This window comes from Pseudonaja textilis, chromosome 2 (assembly GCF_049901715.1).
Source record: "Pseudonaja textilis isolate UNSWEBS1 chromosome 2, rPseTex1.2, whole genome shotgun sequence".
Lineage (NCBI taxonomy): Eukaryota > Metazoa > Chordata > Lepidosauria > Squamata > Elapidae > Pseudonaja > Pseudonaja textilis.
Window position 1 is genome coordinate 146,087,453 of NC_141991.1, and position 13,968 is coordinate 146,101,420.

At 42.4% G+C, this 13,968-nt stretch overlaps 1 protein-coding gene across 3 annotated transcripts in view; it reads left to right on the plus strand.

Annotated features, from left to right (window-relative positions):
• Positions 1 to 1,500: 1,500 nt before the first annotated feature.
• PNCK (pregnancy up-regulated nonubiquitous CaM kinase) overlaps positions 1,501 to 13,968 on the plus strand; it is a 33,308-nt gene continuing 20,840 nt past the window's right edge. Inside the window, exons 1-4 of one of the 3 annotated variants that reach the window (XM_087925765.1) lie at positions 1,501 to 1,617; positions 8,064 to 8,174; positions 10,051 to 10,182; positions 12,968 to 13,042. In XM_087925765.1, the coding sequence (XP_087781891.1) occupies positions 8,098 to 8,174; positions 10,051 to 10,182; positions 12,968 to 13,042 (284 nt within the window). In that variant the 5' untranslated portion in view covers positions 1,501 to 1,617; positions 8,064 to 8,097. Of the gene's footprint in view, positions 1,731 to 1,910; positions 2,023 to 8,063; positions 8,175 to 10,050; positions 10,183 to 12,967; positions 13,043 to 13,968 lie in introns of those variants that run through there. The other 2 variants (XM_087925763.1, XM_087925764.1) reach the window with 2 other exon arrangements.

Sequence of the window (13,968 nt, forward strand, 5' to 3'; positions counted from 1 at the left end):
AAACAAATGGATCATTGAACAAATCAACTCAAATTCTCACTCAAAGCACAAATAACCAGGCTCATTCTTCAGACACATTGTGCAAAGACTTAGCTCTCTGGAGAAGGAAGGTGGAAGGAAAGAGAAGAAGAGGATGACCAGCTACAGGGTGAATGGAGTTAATTATAGCAATAATGGATGCACTATTAGAAGACAAAAGGACTAGTTTAGGGACAGGAGAAAGTCTATCTTGATGCCACATAATTATTCCAAAGTCTCCTAAAAGACAAGGATGAAAATTTAAAATAATCAAAAAGTCATCTCATTTTCAAAACAGACTTAATGTAAGAAAAACCACCCTGAAATTTATAGTGTCATGTCCATGTAGCATTTCTACATTTCATTCTATCCACTGCCCTAGCAGGTGTTGATGATTTGCATCCAGTCTTAATGCTTTATTTGATCTCAGGAGACAATCGAGCGTGTTATACTCTTTATTGCTAAAAATCAAGATGAGCAGAAACGAGCAAGAAACTTGACTTTTCTGTCTTCCTACTAAGGGTTCTCTTGGGCTCTTCTAATGTTTGGAATTTTCTTGGGACCTAAATGACCATTTGGCAGAGCGCAATTTGATGACATCCTACAAGACGTACATCTTGGAAATGGGAGAATATGGTTTTGGGTGGCCCGTAACTTACTGAGGGTGCCCACTTCACCCACTTCTTTTTTAGTTTCTGCATATATTGCGTTGATTGCCCCTCCACACTTTCAAGCTGGCAGCATCAGATCCAATCAGGTCCACTGGAATTTCAAAAATCAGAGCTTTTGAAAACCTCATCCTTCAAGCAGCCTCTGTTAAGACTAATAGAAAATTGAATATAAAAATATCCCATGTTATTAAACCTAAGATGTAGTTCTGGAAAGCAGCAATTCTTGCATTTTGCTATTAGCAGACACTACTATCAGAATATTTTATGCATTTTATTATGTTTTAGAGAAGGTTTCCTCAGAAGGTTAAACAGGTGGTATCCAGTTTAGCTGTGGAATTATAGGGAACTGAAATCTGGAGAGCACCAGGCTGCCCTAGAGTTGGCCAATGGATAGATAGATTTATTCCTTTAATTTTAAAGCACATTTATATGGCTGCCCATCTCACAGAAGATGACAAGATAGGGGTTTTCTTCCCTGCCTTGCTAGAATCTTGTAAAGTTAATCCGCAGTATTGTTCTCAATCACAGCATACTTGGAGAGAGAGAGAGAGAAAGCTTGAGGTAGCTGAAGGTAAGACCCAGGAATGTTGGTTTCCCCTCCCGATTTGTAAGCCAATCTCTTTATACCACCACACTACCTCATCCCCCGTGATTCAGAGATACACTGCTTCTGCTCTTAGAGGTTTTACTTCAGGGACGAGCCTAAATTGCCTCTCTGCGGTCCCAGCTGCCTTTCCCAGGCTGCAGATCCGAGAAGTCCAGCTGCGGGATGACCACTGGGGTCCGTCTTCGCTTGATTTCCAGCCGCTTCCCTAAGCTCACGTCCGCCTGTTATTGCCTTACAAGGCAGGGGTGAAGAGACGCCAAAGGAAGGCGGAGTAGAAGGGTGGAGTAAGCCAGCAGGCGAGGCGTGGCGCGGCGTGGCGAGGTGGGTCAGGCGGGCTGGCGGGACAGGCAAAGAGCGGGCTAGAGGATGGGAAGGGGGACTGCCAGCAGCCCGTGGCATGGGCTAACTCCAAGGGGCTCGGGACTTTGAAGCAGGTAAGTGAGAAGGACGAGGGAGAGAGGACAAATCCGACTCGGGGGTGTGGGGGGGGCGAGGTAGGGTCGGTTTCCGTTCCTCGCCCGCGCTTGCCCACGCACACACGCGCGTCTCTCTCGGTCCCTTCGCCGCCCCCAGCCATTCGCCTGCACCACCAGGCTGGGAAGCGCGCGGGATGCAGAGACGCCTAAGGAATGTAAACGAAGCCCCGATTGCAGCGGATCCGGGCTGGGTGGTGGAGGAGGAGGAAGATCGCCGGAGAGAGAGAGAGAGAAAGTGAAACGAGGAGAGGTAGAACACCTGGGCTGGGAGGACCCGAGAAGGGGAGACGGGGAAGTGGGGTGTCTTACGGGTGGTTCAAAGGGAGGGGACGCAGCGAGGCACACAGCTTTGGTCTTCTTCTGGGTTGATTCATGGATGCGCTTCTTCGTGGCTTCCCATCCAAAGGGCAGCAGGTGGTAAGGGATGGTGTGCTTGCAACCTCACACGCACGTCCGAAGTTGGGGTGGGTGGAAAGCAGAGAGATCCTTCGGGAGGGTGCGCCAACGAAAGCAATGCTGTAGCCCTACACATACACACACACTGTAAAGTTGACCTAGACCTGTGCGCTGGATACCGCTGCCGAGCCGTTGTTTCAGCAGGAAGACAACGGGGGCCTCTTGGAATGTGGGTTTTTTTGTTTTGTTTTGTTTTGTTTTGCCTATCGGGGTGGAAAGCGCTGGGCTTGGTTGCTCTGGTCTTCCAAACAGGTGGCCGTACGAAAAAGGGGTGGCGGGTGAGTGGGTCGTGCGAATCTGAAATACTTCAATTTAGGCTGTGTAACTAGAAGCCTACGTGTTGCGGTTCTAAAGGGGAGGCCCCAGCAAGCTTTATCTCTGTTTCATCAGTCGGGTTCACTCAACTAAGTCTGTATATCCATTTTCTTGACTCCTTTTATCTCCATTCTTGTAACATGCCTTGAGAACCTCCATAACATTCCCTTTTGTGTGAATGCCATATATATGTATATATATATATATACACACACACACACACACACACACACACACACACATATATATATATATATCTCCCTCTTCCCCCAACTCTCTTCCCTCCCTTCTTTTCGTCTGCCACCAAATTTCCTTTCTGCATATCTGTTCTTTTCATCCTTTTTCATTCCGCATCAGTTCCCTTTTCATGCCGGTATTTGTACACAAGTTGTCAACCATTTATGCAGGCTTAGACCTTATTGTCACAAAGTGTGTGCATGCCTGAGCAAACACACATATGCTTTCTTTATCTTGCACGGAAACATTTGTTGTTCCATCAGAGATTCGACAGACACACAGCACCATTTACAAGGATTGATGGGTAACGGCCCTTACTGCACATATCAATATTTTTTTCAACATATTGTAAAAACTAGGTATGGTCAACAACAACAAAAGAAAATGCCTGCATGTTTATGTGTGTTTCTACATTTGTCAGACACCACTGTAGCTTTGGTATTTTTCACCTACTTCTTCCCATTCTCTAAAGTCAATAATATTTTTGACATTGTGTAATATATCATAGGAATATGAAGCACAGTGCAATGCATTGTACACTTTATATGGATTCAGACAGTTTCACCTCAGGCCAAAGGAATAAACGTCACACATGGCACACAAACAACCTTCCTTCCTTCCTAGACTGAACCCTTGTCAAGACACACTGATATGTGTGCACATATATTCTCTGTGTGTGTATATACACACACATATATGTATATATAGACACACACAGTATGTATGTACATGTATAGGTGTTTATATGTATGTGTAAATATACATATATATGTGTGTGTGTGTGTGCATATATATGTGTATATGTATGCATGTGTGTGTGTGTGTGTGTGTATGTGTATATGATTATATATATATATATATATATATATATATATATATATATATATATATATATATATTTTCTGAGGTTCTCCGGGTATTTGTATGTGGATCTTTGGTTGTTCGGGTTTTCTCCCGCGTAAGATTCGAAGTATCTAGGCAACGTTTCGATGAAGTCTCATTCATCATCTTCAGGCTTCTGTCTTCGGCTCTTGCTTCTCAGTATATATATATATATATATATATATATATATATATATATATATATATATATATATATATATATACTATATACTATATACTATATACTATATACTATATACTATATACTATATACTATATATATTGCTTCTCAATATATATATATTGTGTGTGTGTGTGTGTGTTTGTATGTGTGTGTATCTGATACATGTATCGGTGGGATTCAATTTTTTTACTACCGGTTCTGTGGGTGTGGCTTGGTAGGCCTGGCAGGGGAAAGATACTGTAAAAACTCCGGCCAGAAGTGGTATTTGCTGGTTCTCCGAACTACTCAAAATTTCCACTACCGGTTCTCCAGAACTGGTCAGAACCTGCTGAATACCACCTCTGATGTGTGTGTGTGTGTGTGATTCTGCCATTAAACATAGAAATTCTCCAGGACCAATAAGCAGTTCCAGATAACCGCATATATCACTAGAATCTGAGTATAAAAGTTTATAATTACTTGAAGAATATACAGGTATAAAAGGATTCCTCAACCTGGGGTTTTCCAAATGAGTGGACTATCAGTCCTAGAATTCTCTGGAAGGAAGGAAGAATCCAGGTTGGATAGCAGTCGGACTTAGAGGAGGAAGGGCTGCCATTTGCATGACTAACCAGGCCTTCTGGTTAGCAGTGAACAACTAGTTTTTGTAAAAAAAAAAAAACTGCACATGGTTGAACCCCAAAATCTCTGTTGCTAAGGGAGATAGCTGTTAAGTGAATTTTGCCCCATTTTACGAACTTCCTTGTCACAGCTGTTAAGTGAATCACTGCAGTTGTGAAGTTAGAAACCCTATTGTTAAATGAGTCTGAATTCTCTGTTGGTCAGAAGATTGCAAAGGAGAATCACATGAGCTCTGGACACTGCAAACGTCATAAATATGACCAGTGCCTGAATTTGGATCATGTGACCCTGGGGATGCTGTCACGGTTGTGAGTGTGAAAAATGGTCATAAGTCATTTTTTTCCCCCAGTGCCATTGTAACTTTCAACAGTCACTAAATGATGTGTTGTAAGTCGAGAACTACCCGTTGTAAGTGTCTTCTATAGTGAGCAGTTACTCATCAGATTTATTGTCCCAGAGGCCATCAGTCCTCCACATCTATTTTGCACCCAGTAGGCAAATGGGAAAATCAAGGGGTATCTCTCAAAGAAGTGGATGTGGTTTTATGACCTGATTACCAGTTTCTGCATTAAGTATCATTCTTTTTTTATTATTATTATGCATGTCTCAACTTTCACAACACATATTAATTGCCTGTCATCCAGGCACACACCCTGGCTATCTGAGGCACAAGTGGTGCAGTTTCTAAATGACAAATGCACATATCCCATCTGCCAACTCTCAACTGAAACTACTCTGCTCTGGATTTTTTTTAAAAATGCACCCAGTTAGTGAGAGCATTAATTGCTTTAGATAATTCTTACGAGTTCAAAAGAAGTAATACTGTAGTAGTGGTGAAGTCTTATTAAAAAAAAAAGAAAAACTCTGCTTTATTAAGGTTGGAGCAATGGAGAGAGACTTCTGTAGCATAAGAACTCTGGGTTGGAAAGAAGGCAGGTGGCATGACACTTTCTAGTCTCTGCCAGCTCAAGATCAGGACTGCAGGAGACTGAAAGTGCCCTCTGCCAAGGGCACAAAGCACACCTTGCCTTCACTTCACTCTTTACAGTCCTTTGGGGAAATTGAAGAAGTAGCATGAAAGGGTGAACCACATTGCTTGACTCAGGGATCCAAATAATTGCAGAGCAAACAAGATGGGAGGGAGATAAATGTATCTTCGACCAGGGCATTCTTTTTTTTTCTTACATTGACTTAATTTATCCCCTGCCCATCAAACTTTGTTTACTCTGAAAGAGAGAAACCTATAGATGGGGGCATATGGAACAGGAAGGAGGTTTAATTCCCTTTTGACCCTACATGTTTTTTTTTTTAATTTTCTTCCTGAAACTTCTTGGAAGAAGAGAAGAAGAAAAACACCATAATGAGAGCTCCTCTCTTCTTGTCTGTTTTTTTTCCCCCAGATTGGCCTTCTCCAACCTGTCTAAGGCATAGGGGATTGTGTAATTTGGCACACGTAGAAGGGTTCATTTGAGGGGGACGTTGATCTGTTTTCTTAACATGGGCTGTTTCAGACAGTGATTTAAGGGGTGAAAGAAGTATATTGTCTCTTTTTTCCTTCCTGAAGTGATCATGCTTTATAACAAAGCTGGCCTAAATAGCTGCAAAAAGGGCTTGCAATTATTTCTTTCTCACACATGAAGGCATTCATAAAAATGCACACATAGAGATTCTAAAAGCAACAGTTTGAAGCGGAACTAGAATACAAAAGTGTGAAATACTGCTTGTTCTTATCCCTTGAAAAGTTATGTTCTTCATTTGAAATGACAGCCTAGGCATACTTCTTAATAAATCTGTCCAGATCAATTTTTCTTCTGTTCAGTTGAGTGGACATCTCTCTGTGGTAGTGGGAAATATATACAAGAGAATTCTTCAAGATTTTAACCAGATTCTGTCTAATTCTGAAAACAAATACAAATCATCAGACCGTCTTGTCTAGTAGTGAATTACAGCTAGTCTTTGACTTACAATCTTTTTACAGCACTGAGAAAAGAGACTTATGACCGGTTTTCATATCTACAACTGTTATAGCACCATGTGATCAAAATACAGATGCTTGGCAACTGCCCTGTATTTATGATAGTTGTGTTGTCCTGGGATCATGTGATCGTCATTTTGTGAAGTTCCCAGGCAGCTTTGGATACGCAATGTTAATGCGGGAAGCCAGAATCCATAATGACCGCATGATCTATTGAACTGCAGGGGTTCGTTTAAACAAGTGGCAGAAACGTTTGTAAAATGGGTCACAACTCACTTAACTGCCTTGCTTAGCAATGGCAATTTTGCGCTCAATTTGATACTAGTTGAAGATTACTTGCCTTTTTGTTGGTCTATATTAACCAAATATAAGTTGATTGATAAGTTAATTACTTCTTTCCTAGCATCTTTGTTGTGTAAATAGTAAGCTGGCTATTTTACATTTTATTAGTAAATTATACTAAAGAAACAGAACAATGATCAGTGATAATATTATCAGAAATAATATAGCTAATCAGCTTTTACACTATATAATTTTTTTCCTGTAACCACTGATTATCATTTGTTGCTGTTAATGGATCTGGCATTATTTCCTCATTTTTGATACTTCTTCCTAAATATTAGAAAAATTTAGAAAAGTCAAAGATGCTAGATTTTCATAACCATTTTGTTTCTGTAATTATTTTTATACTCTCTAGGTAGAATGGCTTTACTTAAGAATTTATATTAAGGTGTTTACTTGACAAAACAGCCTCTAGGCTGGCTTGTTCTCATGTTTTGAACTACAGGTGGATGTGATGAAGTTGGCAAACCTCTCATGCCACTCTGATAAATTTCCACTTCCTGTTACCTGTAGGCACTATTGACACTTGAATAAGAAACCCCCAAAGTTGCCAAAGTGGTCCAAATGTGGTGTTTATTTTTTTAAATTATTTTTTATTCCACTAGACTCCACAGGAACTCATGGCAGTTTCCAGATCAAAATGATCTGGGATTGGGATTTTCTGATTTCAAATTCTTCAGGGTCCATGTTTTCTACAGCCCCAGTTATGTGGCCACAGGGAGCATCTTCTTAATTGTCAGGACGTAAACAGAACTCTATTTTTGCTTGGTTCAAATGTGCCTTTATAATCAAACCATTTGAACAGAACATACCATAGGGCAACTATAGTTTCTGCTGGCCTGGTGGCCTCCAATTGTAGTAAATTGCAGTTTCCAGACATCGGGACATCTTCCTGGAAAGCCTTGCAGACAATGTGGTTGTAGATCTAGAGCTTGCCGAGATCTTCAACCACATTGGGGGATACCTCCTCAAGTATTATTAAGGGCAACAGAACATGGGATCATCAGAAAAATGCTTTTCTTTTTATTTCAAGAATATTTGGAACAGAATGAACTTCCCAGTGATGTGTAGCTCCGAATGTATTTGTGCGTTGCCTTCTAAATCCCTGCCTCAGACTCAACATTTCTTCTTCAGTAATTTGCAGTAGAGAGGAGCAGCTGGGAGATTTCTGGCCAAGGAGCCATGGGAACAGGCTGACCCCTTTCTAGATGTTTCCATTACAAATTTCCCTCTCTGTACGTGGCATTTATCTCCTCTTTCTCTGCCTCCCTATCCCCAGCTCTTTCCGACCTGCCTGCTTTGAGCTGTTCATAATGCCTCTTGGGAAAGGCTGGAAGAAAACAGTGGAAGACATTGCCAGTGTCTACGACATCAAGGAGAAGCTGGGCTCGTGAGTAAAAAAGGAAGGGCTGGCTCAAGATCCGCATGGATGCTCTCTTGCTCTGGGAATCCTGCCCTTGCGGACTTCCTCTCTCCCTCCATTTCTTGATAGATTGACTTTCCGTGCTCTGGGTTAGCCCTTCTCCCCTTTTACACTAACCTTCCCCAACTTGGGAAGATGAATTGTTGTTGGGAATCTCATTGTCCGTCTGAGGGAACTCAGAATCTTGGGGTGCAAGGTTGAAGGAGGCTGTTATAGTTTCAATCACTTTGCTTTTCCTCCCTCCACCCATTTCCAGTTCTGTTTTTTTCCTTTCCCAGTCAAATCCTGTCCTCCCACACCTATCATGCTTCCTTCCTTGTCTTCAGTACCCTCTCCGGTATGAAGCCTTGGGTTGATGTTAAAGATGCTGCAATTTTAAATACATGTCTAAAGAAGTATTCCCTCCTCCGCCCCCCTCCCAATACTGTAGCAGATAATCTCACATGTGCAATCTCACATTGCAGAACGTTTGCATGTCTGAGATCTGCGTTCCACTCTCCCGTTCTCCATCCATCCATCCCTAGCCCAGTGCTGACTTCTTCCCATCTGCTTTTCCTGCCCTGACGTCCTCCTCCTGTCCTCCTCCTGCCCAGCCGGGGGTCTCTCTGCGCCTGGATGTGGCGGTCCCTCCTCCTTCCTGGAAGCCTCTTCTGCAGAGAAGGACCCCAGGAATGCGGCAGCCTCATTTGCATACTGCGATCCCATTGGCTTGGATGCCCTCGGACGGACATATATCTGACGTGGGTTGGACAATAATAGACCAGGAGCCAGAGGGAATTTGCAGAGGGTGGTGGGAAAGACGACCGGGTTTAACCCTTTCTTTAACCAAATGCACCAAGCCTTCTAATTCGATCGAAGGGCAGAGAATCCAAATCCCTTTCCAGAGGGACAGCAAAGGGGCTTCTTTGTTTGCTCAGGTTTCCTAGGGAATGCCTCCCTGTTGTTTTCTCTGCAGCACCAGGAGATCAGATTCGCTGCACCGGAGAATGAGTCAGCCAGCCATGAAAAATATGCATGCTACCAGTTTGCATAGTCAATACCCGGAGATGCTTCAGCCAATTTATTCCAAAATCATAAAGCGTCAATCAAGGGATCAGACATAACCTGAATTAGCTCCAGTTTGGTGTGTGTGGTAGAGCAAAGCTTTGTGTGTGTGTGTGTGTGTGGGTGGTAGGGGCATGGAGAAGTTGAAGACCCTTGGGGGAGCCTGTGTAGTAAGTCTCAAAAAATTCTACCACCTTTGTGTTTTGGTCACTGTCGCTTACTTTGAATGGTCTCCCTCCTGCAAAGCCAAAAACATAACATAATCTCCCCCAAAACAAAGCAACCTCCCCCCCACTTTGAACTACTCGTTCTGTCCCCGTCTCCCATTTTGAAAACCAAGGCAAAGTTCTATTGACTTGATTCCATATTTTGAAGCAGAACACACAATTGCTTCTTTGTCCCAGAACAGTTTGAAGCAAACAGAACATTTTTTTTTCATGTAGCAACTCTACACTCAGACAATCGCAGGGAGTTAAAAGAATTACATCGGCTGCATGGCAACGCTTTTTCCCTTACGGATCGTAATGCTGTTTTTTTTACTTAACTTCCAGTCCAGTAAAAGGTTCCAAGGAATTTAAGGGAAAAAAAAAAACAAAACAAAACCAAATTCAGCTTTCCTAGAACTCACACTTAATGTAGTTGGGCACAAAGTACAAGAACAGACTTATGTGTCTGCTGCTGAATTGCTGTTGCAACTGTATTGGATTTTTGTAAGGAACTTTAGCGACTGCTTATGTAGCTGTGAACACTTACACTTACATGCCTCTATTCCACCTTCCTTTAATTCTTATTCTTACAGAGGGGCCTTTTCAGAAGTGGTTTTGGCCCAGGAACATGGATCTCAGCGCCTTGTAGCCCTCAAATGCATTCCTAAAAAAGCACTGCGAGGTAAAGAAGCAGCTGTGGAGAATGAAATTGCTGTACTCAAAAAGTAAGTCAGTTTGCATTTCTGCATTTTTTTCCAGGATGTAAAATGAATTTCCTGGTTCAGTGCTCAGGATCCATTTTTGTATTGGGACCAGAGGTTCTGACCAGTTCTGGAGAACTGGTAGCAGAAATTTTGAGTAGTTTGGAGAACCGCCAAATACCACCTCTGACTGGCCCCGCCCCCATCTATTCTCCGCCTTCTGAGTCCAAGCTGATCATTGGATGGGTCTTCTTTTGTTGCCTTGTACAGGAGAATGGAGCTGGAAAGCAGGTTAGTGGGATGGAGTGGGAATGGAGATTTTACAGTATCCTTCCCCTGCCACGCCCACCAAGCCATGCCCACAGAACAGGTAGTAAAAATGTTTAAATCCCACCATTGATTGGGACTTCATTTTGTTCAGAGACAACAGTTATAATAACAATAACTTAATGCAAGTATAGATGATATTTCACTGATCTTGTAGAGAAGGTCTATCAAACTCCTGGCCCATGGGCTGGATGGGTCACGTGCTAGCCACGCCCAGTTTAGCAAAGGGGGAAAAAAGTCCCCATACGTCATGTGATGCTGCCATGATGTTGTGAGTTTGACACCCCTGTTGTAGAGAGTCCAGTTTGCAGACATGGAAAAGAGATAGCATTGTTTGTCCTTTTAGCGAAGGGGAAAAGGCAAGTTTTTGCACTGGCCGACCTACCACAGAACCTGAACTCAGAAGGTAATGCCTTCTCTTTGGGTAAGGGAATGTGGTTTCCTTACGGTTTTGCTCTCCTTCTCTTGAGTGCACATTTTCATTCTTTCAACTTTTGGAAATATCTGGGCTTAAATAAGAAGCACGCCACATTTAGCAGGGATTTCACTGAATCTTGCAGGGATAATTTTATTCATTCCACATTTAGCCTTCTGCCAAGTACCTCTGAGTAATGTACTTTTCCTAAGAATTTATCTAGCCAGGTTAAAGTTAGCGGTAGTAATTGTCTCAAGATTACTTATCACCTTTCCCCATTTGCCCTTAAGCATGGAATAAACATGTCCTAGCAGTTGTGGACTTTTTGCCATGATCTCCTTCAGCTCACTGCCAACCCACATCTGAGCGGCCTTAAGTCATCCTTAACAGGGCCTTTTCCCTTAGGCAGCATTCGTTTAGCGACACCGTAATGGGTAGAATCAGCCAGACACCTAATGGCAACTCTAGGCTGATCTGGTCCTTCTCTGTATTCTGGGGACCTTCTGTCTATTTGAGGATAGTAGTAGGAGAACGTGAGTCTTTTAAACCAGCTTCTCTCCCGTGAACCCATCAAGTCTCCAAACTGATCCCCATCTAAAAGACCTGTCTTTAAAAAAATAGATCAACCCAACTAACAGCTAACAGATACTGTAACTGGGGCAGGGAACAACACTAGGAAAAAGACTCCTGCTGTACCATGCAGTTCCCCCTCCATTATTAGCAGTTAGATTACTTTTAAACCTGGAATTTCTGATCTTTCAGGGAAACTATGTCTAAAAATCCCCTGAAAAATAGCTAATAATAATAATACGCCCTTACCGTGCAACCTGTCCACACCTATCAACTGTACCATGCAGCTATCCAGTGGTGGTATTCACATTTTTTTTACTGCTGGTTCTGTGGGCATGGCTTGATGGGTGTGGTGTGGCTTGATGGGTGTGGCAGGGGAAGGATAATGTAAAATCTCCATTTCCACTCCACTCCGCTAACCTGCTTTCCAGCTCCATTCTCCTGTGCAGGGCAACAAAAGAAGACCCAGAATAGATGGGGCAGGGCCAACCAGATGTGGTATTTACTGGTTCTCCGAACTACTCAAAATTTTTGCTACTGGTTCTCCAGAACCTGTCAGAACTGGCTGAATACCCACCTCTGCAGCTATCCCCAATTCCCATCAGCTCTCTCTCTCTCTCTCTCTCTCTCTCTTTTGGCTTTGCTGAAAAATGTGGGAGAGCTGTGTGGTGATTTCCACACCACAACTGGGAGAGAAATCAACTGGGAAGAGCTGGCCTTTTTACCCTCTCAATTTCTAATCCTACCACAGCACCGGAATCCTATGTGTAAGGAATCTGCTCTCCCCTTTTTCTGTCACCTCTCAGACATGGCCCCAGTGTACAGCTGGCAGATATATAATCCAGCTATCAAAACTTGCTTCCTCCTTTGCCCCATCCCAGTTAAAGCCTGTAACTGGTGGATTCTCACCAGCTGGTAATGTTTGGTGGAAGAAGAGGGAAGCCAAACTACGGAAACCCACCAACCTCCTTAACTTGCTCTCTATGTAATAAACAAGAACTAGTAAATCAGCATATTTTCTGGCTAGTGATTGGCAATGGGAGCAGCAGATTTTACGCCAGGATACCTTTTTGCTCAAGGATTGGTGGAGAGCACTTTAACTATAGAGAAGAGTCCCTAGAGAGGATTCCTATCTGGGTAGGGTTTCACCCAACTCTAATCAAACTTTCAGCCTTAGAGTATCTACATGGCTTTCATTATACTTCCAGCGATGACCAAGCTGAGCCGGAGGGAGGGGGTCAAACACATCACAAGAGATATAAGTCCAGCCCACCTTGAATTCCTTTATCTTCTTAACTCCCACTAATTTTCCTTGACCATTAGTAGTTCAGATTCTTGTAGAGAACTTAAGCTTACAATAAATCTTTATGCACATTTGGATTGCCCGGATCTCCTGATTTCCCCGATGCTTGAACATACGCCTTTTTGAAAAGATGAGGGTGGATTCTTGGGGTATTGGCTGCCCTTCACTCTCCCCTCTCCTGATTTTTATTGTAGAATTCAACATGAGAACATTGTTGCTCTGGAAGATATTTATGAAAGTCCCACTCATTTGTACCTGGCCATGCAGCTGTGAGTAGAAGTCCCTTATGAATATGTTTCTACTTGTGAGGTCTGGGGTGGGCAATTTGTCCTCTGAGATAAACGTCTACTTCTGGGGGGATATAAAATGGCATTAGAATGCTTTTGTAGATCACAACAATGCCTGTAGTTCTTTCAAAGAAAAAGGTCCTTGCATCCAATGAGGTTACAACTAAAACTGATCTTTTCCTGATTGGTGCAATCCTGATTGTAATTTGAGAAACTGCATTTAAAGAGTGTGATCTTGGGAAGGGCTGGTCATAATAATCAGATAACATAGGGAACACAAGTCTGTAGAAAACCAGAGCAAATGATATTTGAGATACTTAGTTTTATTCCAAGTCTATGTAAAAATGAGTTTGGAGGAGAGAACTAAAGAGATATAGCACCATGAAACCTCCAAATAAAGGATCCCAATTTGTAGGACCAGTTTACCTTTTTCTGGTATGAACAGAAGCTCTGGAGCTCACCATACCAAATATGTATGTATGTATGTATGTATGTATGTATGTATGTATGTATGTATATGTGTGTGTGTGTGTGTGTGTATATATATGTGTGTGTGTGTGTGTGTGTGTGTGTGTGTGTGTTAAGTTTTCGCGGGTACGAATGTATGTATGTATGTAGGTATGTATGGTATTCAGCTTTGTTCGGGTATTTTCCCACATCATTATAGTTGTGCTTTTAAAGTTGTAGCAATGTTTCGGCAGAATCTTTGATGAATCCTGATGATGGCAGATGAGATTCTGCTGAAACGTTGCTACAATGTATATGTATGTATGTATGTATGTATGTATGTATGTATGGTATATTCAGAAGCCTGATGATGGCAGATGAGATTCTGCCAAAACGTTGCTACAACTTTAAAAGCACAACTATAATGACGTGGGAAAATACCCGAACAAAGCTGAATACCA